Source organism: Lissotriton helveticus, chromosome 12 (assembly GCF_964261635.1).
Source record: "Lissotriton helveticus chromosome 12, aLisHel1.1, whole genome shotgun sequence".
Classification (NCBI taxonomy): Eukaryota; Metazoa; Chordata; class Amphibia; order Caudata; family Salamandridae; genus Lissotriton; species Lissotriton helveticus.
This window is the reverse complement of record NC_136073.1, coordinates 872,334,600-872,348,295: the sequence shown is the minus strand read 5'-3', so window position 1 is coordinate 872,348,295 and position 13,696 is coordinate 872,334,600. Positions and strand designations below refer to the sequence as shown.

General features: G+C 44.3%; 1 protein-coding gene across 1 annotated transcript in view; it reads right to left on the bottom strand.

Moving 5' to 3' along the window:
• Positions 1 to 3,675: 3,675 nt before the first annotated feature.
• Positions 3,676 to 13,696, bottom strand: part of CPAMD8 (C3 and PZP like alpha-2-macroglobulin domain containing 8) — a 1,183,022-nt gene continuing 1,173,001 nt past the window's right edge. Inside the window, exon 43 of the mRNA XM_078671324.1 lies at positions 3,676 to 3,991. Within this exon, the coding sequence (XP_078527450.1) occupies position 3,991 (1 nt within the window). The 3' untranslated portion in view covers positions 3,676 to 3,990. The remainder of the gene's footprint in view (positions 3,992 to 13,696) is intronic.

The window sequence follows — 13,696 nt, the reverse complement described above, 5'->3', positions numbered from 1 at the left end:
CCCACACTATCCAATACTTACCTTACATGCAAAGTAATGTTATGCGTTGTAATGGTAATGGTATGCGTTGTAAAGGTAGTATGCGATGTAAGAGAATGCGTTGTAAAGGTAGTTTTTAAAAGTTCGTTGTAAATGCATGCGTTGTAAAGGAATGCGTTGTAAAGGATGTTGCGTTGTAAAAAATGCGTTGTAAAGGTAGGCGTTGTAAAAGTATGTGTTGTAACATCATACATCCGCCTCTTACTGCTGCATCAAATTATACCTTACATTCTGCTATTAGCAAAGTCAGGATTGGCGCACGCTTCCATCCAGGTGCATTTGGCTGCGTTATCCCGCTATAGGAGGTCTTCGTCAGGCCCGTCCTTATGGTCATCAAGGATCATCAAGCAATTTATGAAGGGACTATTCAGGGTCTTTCCTCCAGTAAAGCCTCCACCACCACTATGGAATCTTAATATAGTACTGTCACAATTGATGAAACCGCCGTTTGAGCGGATACACAGGGCGGACCTTAAGTTCTTGTCTTGGAAATTGGCTCTTCTCATTGCTCTGACATCAGCGAGAAGAGTAGGTGAACTGCAAGCGCTCACAATTCAGGAGCCTTTCCTACAGTTTCAGGATGATAGAATGATTCTTAGGACTAATCCGAAATTCATTCCTAAGGTGCCAACTGACTCATCTGAATGAGCCGTGTTGAAACATTTCTTTCCTCATCCGTCTACAGCAGCGGAAAGAGTGTTGCACTCACTAGACGTTCAAAGATGTATGAAGTTCTACTTAAAAGACACTAAGGCCTTTCGCAAATCTTCTCAGCTATTCGTCGCTTTCAGCGCACCCAGGAAAGGTTTCCCTCTGTCTAAAAGGGGAATCGCCAGATGGATTTCCAGTGCAATTGTCTACTGTCATCAAGCTGCTGGAAAGCCTCTACATGCACGAGTTCGTGCGCATTCCACGAGGGCAGTGGCCACATCTACTGCACTATTTGGAGGAATGCCAATCCAGGATATCTGCAGAGCAGCGACCTGGGCATCCACGAACACCTTCACCAGGCACTACTGCTTGGAGGCAGCCGCAGAGTCGGATGCGGCGGTGGGAGAGGCGGTACTGCGGAATATCATCCAGTAACGGTGAGCCTTCTTTCCATCCCTCCATCCGTAATTTCTCTTGTTTTTACAAAGTCACATTTTATATATAGGTATATATGTATGATATTATGCTTCATTTTCATATTGTATTACATGATTATGAAATGTATCAGAGAAATGTGCTTTGTATCTTACTGCTCGCTATTCTGATTCAGGCATGTGAATCTATGAAAGTTCCAATACTGGAGTAAGAAAACAAGTTACTTACCTGTAACTTTAGTTCTCCAGTATATGAAGCTTTCATAGTTTCACATGCACCCACCCTCCTCCCCTCGGAGGCTCACCTCGGATTTAGCACCACAAGTGTTCTTTATGCACAAGTGCGCGAAAATCTGAGGGGCAGAAGGTTCTCTCAGGAGTGTTCTAGAGGGTGAGGAGCTCTGATTGGTTCAGGGAAAAGTTTTGGCCTTTTTTACATAACAAAGGCTATGGGTTGCAAAAGGGAAATGGGCCTAGGCCTCTCTTCAGTTTGCTATACTACTAAGCATTGCTTTTTTATGTACCGTAGACTCCCGTCTCGATGACGGGGAATGATTCAGGCATGTGAATCTATGAAAGCTTCCAATACTGGAGAACTAAAGTTACAGGTAAGTAACTTGTTTTCTTCCTAATACTCCTAGCCGTTTACGTCCTGGTTCTAGTGTGCCTAGGATATAATTATGTTATGCATGTTTATTGCTATTTTTATGTACCATGGGACTCCCACTCCGACGACAGGGAATGATTCAGGCATGTGAATCTGTGAAAGATACCAATACTGGAGAACCACAGATTACAGGTAAGTAACTAGGGTTCTTCTTCAGCATAGCTTTCGTAGATGCGCATGCAGTCCTTGCTTGTCCCATTCTGAGGCATGGGCTATTTCATCTTGGTGCTTTAGGAATTTATGGTTTGGTGGCCTGTTGAGGGAGTAGAGTTCAGAGTACTCTCATCTCACTGGCTGGAGTGTGAGTCTTTTGCAAGTATTTAATCATACCACTAAAGTGAAGATGGTCTTAGATTTTCTAATGGGAGTTTGTCCTCACTGCTGTATCATTGCTGTGTGGACTTCGAGCTTAGTGATGAAGAAAGATCATAGAATCAGAATCTGTGATAGACATCTAAGCTTGAGAACTGACATTCCAGGTAAGTAACCTCACAGGCAATTAAAGATGCATCGACCTAATCAGTTGTTTAATTAACATTGGTTAGTAATCATAGGCATGAATGTATTACCCCTAGGGAAAGACAGCTTTCAGAAGGCACCGTCTCTTCCTAACTTTTGTTCTAGAGCTTGCAGATTTAGTTCCCAACACAAGTCTATTTTCAAGTTCTCCTAATCTGCAGATACAACTAAAAAACCTCCGCATCTCCTTTCAGTTAATCCCAGAAATAAACAACATCAAAAGGAGTCTCAAAAACCTGCGACATTCAAGGGACTAGACCACAGAAAAAAACTCCAGGGAATGAGTGTAACCGTGCAGGCTGCTATGGAAGTCTCAAAGAGTAAAGTGATGTTGTTTATTTCTGGAGTTAACCGTAAAACATATATATTTTTTATTAGACTGTGGCATTTTGTTTTTATGTTGGGTTTAGACATATTTGTAGTGTAAACGGTTTATTTGAATATGATGTGTGATTTGGTCCCTTGACGAATGGATCCCCCAAAATGCATTGGCATATTTTTTAATTGTTGAATACTGGACTTGTAAACAACTTGAAAACAACAACATCTGGACTAGAGGGATGTTTCTTCTCCCCTCCCCAAGCATTGCAGAGCTGGAGCCCATGGTTCAAGAGGAGTACGGTTTGCCACTTAGGCCATTCAACACAGAACCTGTACTTCCTGGGAGCTACTCATATCTGAGTTTCTTATTTTGGGCCTTGACAAAAGAGATCAGAAATCTCTATCTTCGGAAATACTTGACCTAGCAGCCCATCCGCCACAGGGCAGCGGGGAACATTGGAAGATGCCCTGCCCTCTCTAGAGCAGGGCTTCTGTTATTTATTTTGTCTGCATGAAACTGTCATATTATGCATGTTGTAGGGTACAAGCTTCTTGCATTTCTGGGATATTTCTGTATGGTTCTACTGAGAGAAACCCTCGTTTTGTATTTTTTTTTGCAAAGCAAAATAGATTATTGGACAGTCGCCAACAAGATGCAGGCCAGAAGATTTTCTGAAAGTGTACCCACCACACCTTTGGAAGTACTTGATGATAAACAATTCCCATCAGGCAGGTATGGCTCTTTAAATAGGGAAGAGCGATCCTCTGCCCTGAAGGAGGAGAAGACGGCAGTCACCAACCCAACCACCCATTTGCCACAGACTAAATGAGGCTCAATATCATATTTCCTGGATAAAGTATCCCCAAAGAGTGAGTTATTTAAAATTAGGATATTCAGAGAATGATTATTCTTGCAGTACATTCTATCAGCCTTAGTATTGAAGGCATACCACAAGACTCAATATATGTCAAGTTTTAATTCCAGCCCTCCTAGAATTCTAACAGCTACTATAGCCGGACAAATCTTCTAGTTTAGTGCAGGTGGAAGATCAAGCAAATCAGAACCATTTTAATGAAAAATGAAATACACAGGTATAAATATGGAATTAAACATTTTTAAATAAACACAGATACATATTTAAACCATTTTTATAAAGAATAATAATAATTAAAAACAAATCAAGGCGACTCCATTTATATCAAATCCCCAACAGAAATCATGGAAATCCGACATTTCAGACGCATCTTGACAGTAGCTTGTGAGTTTTAGCTTTCTCCAACATGTCCTTTGTATGAACATAAAATGTACAGTAAAAAGTTCATATATCTTCTCTAGTCGTCATGTTTAATGCCATTCTTTCTGTTGTGAAAAGGATAGAAATGAAAGGTGAATTATTTTCATGTTTAACAAATCCAAACTATTAATCAAAATGCAAAAAGCAGATGTTCGGTTTATTAATAATAATGTTAACAATAAAGAACACATATTATTTGTGCTTTTCATTGAAATTTTTTAGTCCTCTGGCTTCTGATGCATCTTTTCCTGTTCTGTGGTTATTTAAATGGAACTCTCCGTATATTAGCTGTTCCAGATGTTTCTTTACATAATGATAAGTATATTTTACATAAATCCACATTAAAACTACATTATCTTTGATACCTCTGTGTGGTTTCTGAACCATTGGTGTGACTATGGTCAGATGTACGATTGATTTGCGACTCACAAATTGGTCGTAAACCTATTTGCGACCAAAAATGTGGCTTTTCAGTATATTCGTATGAACGCCATTCTGTATTAAAAAATAGCATTGCGGCCAATTTCGAATCAGAATCGTTAGCGACCATTTTTTGCAACTTGCAAATGTAGGATCGGTATTTATGAGTCACAAACGGTATGTGCGTGGGGTGTCAAAGTTTGCGACTTGCGCTGAAACACCCGTTTGCACATGCAATTTTGCACTGATTCCATTCAGGTGGTAATTGTGTACAAAGTATAAAAGCTGACCCAGAAAGCGTCAGGGGTTTCCATAATGGCTGCACTTTATGTGAGTGCGATGAGGAGACGATTCCTGGTTGCCCAGCAGTGGAGAAGGAGGAGGAGACAGGAGAGGATCTTTATAACAAGACTTGTTATCCAGTATTGGGGTATCTTTCATAGATTCATATGCCTGAATCATTCCCCGTCGCCGAGGCGGGAGTCCCACGGTATATAAAATAGCTGTGCCAAAAGGCAATTATAGTAGTAGGCCTAAGAAAAAGGCCAAAGACCTAAACTGCAGTAGCCTATCTACCGCATTATGCCAAAAGGACCAAGAATTTTGTCCCAGCCAATCAGCTTACAGCACACTCTAGAACCCTTTCTGCAAGGCCAGTTCTCCTCAGATTTTCACCGCACGTCGTGTGGAAGGCAGTCTCTCTGAGTTTCTACTCATTTTTCCATTCTTCAAGGATGTCTGACAAGAAGGCCTTGTTTAGACCTTGCAGGACATGCAACAATAAAAGAGTCCATGTTGATGATCAACATAAGGACTGTATTTATTGCCTTTATCCTAAGCATGAGGCAAAAAATTGTAAAATCTGCCGCACCTTCCCTTCTAAGACCTTAAGGGATAGGGAGGCTAGAGTCCTTTTGTGGCTCAAATCTTCATCGGCTGACGAGGAAGACAGAGCCTCAACTTCCAGCAAAAGAGCTAGATCACTTGATGGCTCTTCAAGTGAGGGGAGAAAGCATGTCAAGACCTCCCACGCCACTTCTGGATCTTCACAGAAATCTCCATCATCTTTATCTGAGGCTTCAGCTTTGAAGAATCCTAAGAAGCTTCAAACTGTGAGTAAAAGCTGCTGTCTCTTCAGCTTTTCCTATGACTACAATCTCTGTCACGTCTTCAGCTCCTTCGTCGACGGCGACAATCTCCACTACAGCTATCACCTCTCCTATCCTGTCGACTAGGATTTCCATTGTGGCAAAGAAAATTACCGTCGACCTCGCCGTCGAAGTCTAAACACTCGTCATCGAAAGCACCGTCGTCGAAGGTTCCATCGTCGACGAAGACATCTAAGGTGCCATCGACGACCGTCCCGCCGACGAAGAAATCCAGCCTATCGTCAACGGTCCCGTCGACGACGTGTCCGTCGACGACTTCGTCGATGAAGTGTCCGTCGACGACCTAGTCGACGTCGAGTCCGTCGACAACAATCCCATCGACGTCGAGTCCGTCGACGATGGTTCCGTCGACGATGGTCCCGTCAGCGACGTCTGCCATCAAGAGTCCTATGGAGACGATTCAAGAGCCACTGATGACGACGGATACTGCTGTTTTAAAGCCTCCAGTAACAGTTCAAGCATTTTCCACGCCTATTTCTTCAAAGGCTTTTCAATTGAGATCTTATCAAAGGCAGGAGTGCTCATATGTTTCACCGCTTACACCTTCTCACCTCCTTGAATCTTATACTCTTGAAGAGGAGGATGATTATGACAATGATGACAACGAAGGAGCGTTTGGGATAGCTTATCATCCTTCGGAATTGAACATTAAATGTCAGGATGATGATGAGGAAGACGAATATATGGAGCATTATTATCAAGAGGACATTGTGGTTCCTCATCATACATCATACCAGAGGCAGTCTTGAGCTCCAGAGTCCAGCCATCTACCACCGAATCTCATTCAGGACTTACAAGCTATGTTGGCTAACTACAAACAACGCTTTCCACCACAGCAGGTTATTTCTCCTCTTCAACCTGCAACAATTCCGGACCCTATTCCTCAGCCTGAGATCCCAACACCTTTGTCTCCGGTCACGGAACCTCAGCAACCTATTTTACCCACTCAGACTCCAGACACTTCTTCGGATGAATAAGTAGAAGAGGGCAGGTTACCAGATAATCCTCCTGCGGATCCGTGGGATGATTATGTTATCCCTATGCCATCTCCACCAACTCCACAGCCTTCAGATTCACCACCAGAAGACATAGGCGGGTTCCACAACCTTATGCAGAGGGCAGTGACAGTGGATCAGTCGGAGTTGTTTCTCCACAATTTTAAAGAGGAAACTAGGAAGGTGTCTAGGACCAATCCTATTATTGACTACATATGGAAGGAGGGCATTAAGATCATGAAATATCCTGCCTCGGTGCCTGCCGTGCTACTGCGGATTGACTAAAAATACCATGCTCCTTTCGGTAGCCCTTCATGTCTTATTGGACATCCGCGGCCAGATTCGGTCATTTCACGGGCCGCACAACAAAGATCAAAAAACCCAGCCGCCCCTATCACTACGCCACCAGATAAATAGGGACGTCGTTTGGACCTCATTGGAAAGAAGTTTTCCACCATGGCTGCTGCTTCGATCAGGGCAGCTAATTCTTTGGCGATCATAGGACGTTATGATCGCCAAAAGTGGTCAGACATGGCTAGTCTGATTGATCTAATTCCAGAGGATAAGCGCCAAGAGGCGCGAAAGATATTAATGGAAGGGGAGTGTACAGCTGCAGAGACCATCGACTGTGCTTTGGACATTGCAAATACAAACTTTAGACAACTGGCAGGAGCTACAGTTCTCAAACGGCAGGGCTGGCTAAAGGCTACCACCTTTAGGTCTGAGGTCCAACTAAAGATCTTGGATATGGCCTATGATGGCGAGTCCTTGTTTGGGAAACATATCGACAAAGCCCTACAGGCAATTAAAGTGGACACAGATACCGCAAGATTCCTGGGTTCTCTGCAGTACAAACGTGGATCTTTTAGAGGCGCTAGAGGATGTGGATACTCCTCTAGAGGAAATTATTATTCACAAAACAGATAATATCAGCCTCAGTATCGGCAGAATTATCAATCTTCATACAGGCAATCTGGAACGGCTAGTTTCTCTCGCCAAGGAGGCCGAAAACGCTCTAACAATCAAGGGAGAGATATTCACAGAAAGCAGTGAGATCAGCCGGGCGCTACCCATTTCTCCTTCCCGCCCTGTGGGCACAAAAATATCTGTCTTCCTACAACGGTGGCAACAGATTACATCCGACCAGTGGGTGTTAGACCTCGTTCATCATGGACACAAACTAGAGTTTGTCACCAAACCACCAACTACTCTGCCCAGGGGACCCTCTACCCCTCGTCTTCACTTACTGTTCAAAGAGACTCAGTCAATGTTCCTCAAGAACGCTATAGAAAACGTCCCAGTTCACCAGAGACGGACAGGTTTCTATTCCCGTTTTTTCCTCATAAAAAAGAAATCAGGGGAATAGCGACCGATCCTGGATCTGCGCAAACTCAACAGATTTCTCAAGAAACAGGGGTTTCGCATGGTCACTCAGAGATTCTAAGCTGCCTGAACGAGGGAGATCTTATGGCTTCTTTGGACATGGAAGACGCATACTTTCACATCCCAATTCATCCAAAACATCGAAAGTATCTCCGTTTCACTGTGGCTGGCGCCCACTATCAGTTCAAGGTACTCCCATTTAGCCTCAAGTCGGCTCCAAGGATTTTTACGAAGTGCCTGGCCCCAGTAGCAGCAGCATTACGCTCTTTGGGAATCCAAGTCTTCCCGTACTTGGACGACTGGCTAATCAAAGGTCCTTCAAAGAACAGTGTACAGAACGACATAATACCGTGTCGCAATCTCTTTGCGTCCCTGGGTCTCTCTATAAACATGGGCAAATCCCAATTGCTTCCAAAAAGGATTTTACCTTTCCTGGGGGCTTGTCTGGACACAATTCAATGCAAAGCATTCTTGTCTCAGGAAAGACAACTCCGTCTGCAGAAATGAGCAATTCAAGTGTCAAAAAGAAAGTCACTTTCTGTTCGCCTGTTCGCTTCACTTCTGGGAATGTATTCCTCAGCTATAAATCTCATCCCACTAGCACGTCTGAAAATGCGACCTCTGCAAGAGGAGCTACGTCTTCAGTGGGAACAAGCAACAGGTCCCTTTGACGACATCATCAAAGTAACCCCACGCATGGTGGATGCTCTACAATGGTGGGCGCAACTAGGCAATCTGGAGCAAGGGCTCACATTCCTGCACAATCCTACGGACTTCGTTCTGACGACAGATGCGTCCATGGAGGGAAGGGGAGGTCATCTCCAAGATCTACAAGTGCAGGGAAAATGGTCTCAAAAGTACAAACAATGTCACATCAACAGTCTGGAGTTGAGAGCCATATTTCTGTCCTTACAGGCGTTCCTTCCCAGAATAGCTGGGTCTTCAGTCCTGGTCCAGACGGACAATACCACCAGCATGTTTTATGTGAACAAGCAGTGAGGGACAAGATCAGCTACGCTATCCAAGGAAACTCAAGAGTTATGGGAATGGCTAACATTTCACAACATAACTCTCAGGGCAGAGCATGTCAGAGGCCTTCACAACACCGTAGCGGACAAACTCAGCAGATCCCTATCAGACTGTCACAAGTGGGAACTGGACAACACTCAGCTGGACATAGTGTTCCAGGCATGGGGCAAGCCAATGTTGGATCTGTTTGCAACACAGCAGAACAAAAAATGCCGGCTTTACGCTAGCAGGTACCCTCAACAGGGATAAAGAGGGAATGCCCTGTCCATGCGATGGTCCGGGATTTGTGCTTACGCCTTTCCTCCAGTCCTGTTGATTCCAAGAGTGTTGCGCAAGATGAAGATGGAGAGCTGCCGTCTTATTCTCATCGCCCCTAGGTGGCCCCGCCAGTATTGGTTTCAGGAGCTAATGTTGCTATCCCAGGAGCCTCCAATCAGATTTCTTCCAGCTCCAACACTGCTATCACGCAACGAGGGTCAGATACTTCACCTAGACCCTCTATCTCTGAAACTACACGAATGGCTCCAGACTTCTTAGAATTTCAACATCTCCAAATTCCTCAATAAAGTCCACAAAGTAAAGTCCACATTTGTAAAGCGCACAATCACCCGTAAGGGTCTCTAGGCGCTGGGGGGCCGTTGGAAAGATTAAGCGAGCTATTGCCCAGAGTCACATGGTGCTGGGCTAATCTGCCGCCGGAGCCGGGGATTGAACCGTGATCCCCAGATTCCAGCGTCAGTCGCCCTGGCCGCGGCGCCACACCTCTTCCCTCGCCCTGGCCGCGGCGCCACACCTCTTCCTGCTGTGACATCTTGAAAAAGGCACGGGCACAGAGCACATTGAAGACTTATCATCTTAAATGGAAGCGATTCTGCTCCTGGTGTATCTCAAATACCTTGCACCCAATTGACGCTCCTGTAGAGAGAATTCTTCCTTACCTTTTACATTTAGCTTGCTCTGGACTTTCTTTCTCTTCAATAAAGGTCCATTGGCTCTATCAAGGTTCAGGAAAGTAGCTAACATTTATTCTTCATCGTTAATAAAACAATTCATGAGAGGTCTTTTCCAGGCTTATCCTCCGATTAAGCTTTCACCACCGGAATGGGAACTTAATACGGTCCTCTCGCAACTGATAAAGCACCCATTCGAACCTATTCACAAAGCCGACCTCTAGTATCTAACATCATCTGCCAGAAGAGTAGGAGAAATTCAGGCTTTCACTATATAAGAACCTTTCTTGCATTTCTCTCAGGATTATGTCTTTCTCCGAACAAATCCTACGTTTATACCCAAAGTGCCTTCTCAGTTCCATTTAAATGAGCCAGTGAGGTTGCGAGTTTTCTTCCCAAATCCTTCAACTCCAGCAGAAAGAACACTACATTCTTTGGACATCAAGCGATGTTTGAAGTTTTATCTTCAAAGGACCAAAAACTTCAGAAAATCAGATCAGTCATTCGTGGCTTATGGCCAAACTACACTGGGGAAAGCGGTCACTAAAGCCACAATTTCCAGGTGGATAGCCTCCGCCATCCATTTTTGTCATGTCAAGTCCAACAAACCTCTAGAAAGAAATGTCAGATCTCACTCTACAAGAGCTGTTGCGGCGTCTACAGCATTGTTCGCAGGAGTGACATTAGAGAATATTTGCCGTGTTGCGACATGGAAGAATGTCCACACGTTTACAAGACATTACTGCCTGCAATCGACAAGTCAAGAAGAGGCGGCAGTTGGTCTAGCAGTCTTACGTCATCTGTTTCCATAAGAACAGCTTCAGGTAACCAGTGTTCATTCATTCTGTGGTTAAATTATGCTTTTCTATATATCTGTATATTGTAAAGATTTGAACTTATGTCAGTTTGCTTATTTATTATGTGTGATATTACTCTTCCTGATTAATATGGTATGACTACTCCTGGGAATCTAGTCATGTTTTATCATTAACAATGTTCTTGCTTCACACTTTTTGGTTAATAAATATAATGGCTATGGGAGTGTATCACTATTAGTCTCCCACCATCCACAACCGACTCTTACCTGGCATACTGCTTGCTAGTCTGATTCAGGCATGTGAATCTATGAAAGATACCCCAATACTGGATAAGAAACAAGTTACTTACCTGTAACTTCAGTTATCCAGTATTGGTTGGTATCTTTCATAGATTCACATGCACCCACCCTCCTCCCCGGAGAGTCAGTTCTCTAGTGTTGGGATACTTATTTCCCACTTGTTCTACGAAAATCTGAGGAGAACTGGCTCTGCAGAGAGGGTTCTAGAGGGTGCTGTAAGCTGATTGGCTGGGACAAAATTATTGGTCCTTTTGGCATAATGAGGTAGATAGGCTACTGCAGTTTAGGACTTTGGCCTTTTTCTTAGGCCTACTACTATAAATTGCTTTTGGCACTGCTTTTTTATATACCTTGGGACTCCCGCGTCGGAGACGGGGAATGATTCAGGCATGTGAATCTATGAAAGATACCAATACTGGATAAGTGAAGTTACAGGTAAGTAACTTGTTTTCTTCCAATACATGGAGGAGGAAATCTATGATAAATACAGGCTGAGTAGCACTGTGATATTAGATTTGATAGATACACTGAAACCACATAAAGAAAGCAGTACCCCGCGCAGTAGTTCCATCCCCACTCATGTGCAAGTGTTGTGCTCAATGTACCTTTTGGCCTCTGGTAGCTACCAGGGGGTGATTGCTGTCACTGGTGGGTTGACACAAAGTGTGCTGTCACGTTTCTTTAACCCCTGCCACGCTCATGACGAGCTGGGCTCGTCATGAAGTAGCCTCCTCGCACGCTGATGACGATCCCAGCTCGTCATGAAAGCATGAAGATCCAGGAATCCCAGCACAGCAGGGGAATTCCCATAGCATTCAACGTGTTAAGAGGCTCTTAGTCCATGCTCATACACATGAACAATTACTTATACCTTCCCAGGAATGCCGAGGAAATATACGATACCAATTAAACTTTTACATGATTGCTAACTTCCCTCATGTAGTATGGTGTGTATATGGGACACATTTTCCTCTTTATCCTCCAGCACATATTGAATATCTGTTCAGAAATAAGAAAAATACCCATTCCCTCAAAATTCAGGTGGTATGCGATGCCCATAATGTGATCACATCGACAATGGCTAAATACCCAGGGAGCACCCATTATGCAAGCATTCTCAGGCACAGTAGAGTACAACAATGCCTGGAACGTGGGGAGCTTGATCCTGGCTATTTACTACGTGGTGTGATGCTGTAAAATAAAGGACACGTCTGTCTAATATCAGGTCCTGCCATGCTCTCACTTACCTTTTTTCTGCTAGGTGACAGTACATATGCGTTACGACCTTGGATTGTGACCCCATACCTAGCACCAGCGGACCAAGATGGAGGCATTTCAACATTGCCAATCGATGCACCAGTGCTGTTATTGAAAGGACCTTTGGCATGCTCAAAGCAAGTTTCCGGTGCCTTCACTAAAGCGGATGTGCACTCCAGTATACTCCGAAGATAGCTTGCAGAATTGTCGCAACCTGTGCCATTTTACACAGCATAGCGACCGGGCGTGAGCTCCACCTCAATTTGGAGGACACAGATTAGGAAGAGGAAGAGCCCAAAGCCCTCTCCAACAGCCTGAAGTACGGAGCATAGCAGTGGAGGGGAGACACCCACGGGATCACATAGCAACACATTATTTTGCAAGATAAGCTATGAGTAACACTGCCCTCACTGAAATGATGTACGCATACACAATATTGCAAACAAAAGCCATCTTTACGTCAGGCAACAATTTTTGTGTTATATTTTCAAACTGTATACTTACCAAGTGGTAAACAAAATTTAAAAAAATGGTGATCATATCACCATACAAAGCAATGTGAACATGCCAAGCTAGGTGTCCATCAATGCTTTTTGCGGCTACGTCCAACATGCTCTGACCCTCCTTGGTCTCCAACAAGGGTACGGTACGACAGCTGCCTCAGCGCAGGGCACAGGCATCAGTGGCCAATACACTACCCACACAGATATCTGCTTACTATCCTGAGGGGCATCTCCAGCGCCTCTTCCTGTGTGGTCTGTAGCAGTTCAACAGCAGACACGATCTGCCCTAGGCCCCTGGCAATGTCAGCACAGAAGTGTTCCATCTCCACCTGCAATGTAACGTTTCTTCTTGAGAGGCTTGTAGTCGAATTGGCTAAGCAACCAATGAAACTACTTAGCAGGTCCATCCTAGCCGCAGCACTGTGATCACGATGTCTCTGATAGGCACTGTTGGCCGCCATCTGCTTGCATAATTTCTGTATGGCAGTGGTCAGGTTGACTACATTGCTATTCAATGCTTTTATTTGTGAACCAATATTGTCAAAGCCAACAGATCTGCTTTGCTGCATGTTATAAATGTTCCTGATCATTATTTATAACGGTTTGTTTTGTAAGCGTTGAGTTTGGATCAGGGATTCCTCTAGGCCGACAAAACAAATGTGCATTGGCTTCATCTTCACCCCTTCACATGCCTCATGACACCTTTGGCACCCACCCTGGTGTTGGCTAACACTTGGCTCTGGGATGGGACTTGGTGGCAGAAGGGACCTCATCTCCCTCTATGGCTGCGGCCCCTGGTGACAATGACAGAGAGCAACAATGGGGTGGTGCGGTGCTTGGGTGACTGTAGGGATGAGTTCCTTTGCTGCCATGTTGCCATCATCCACTCCCTCCACACTGGTGTCCTTACCATATACCTCAGGGGGAATTTGTGGGACAAATGAGAT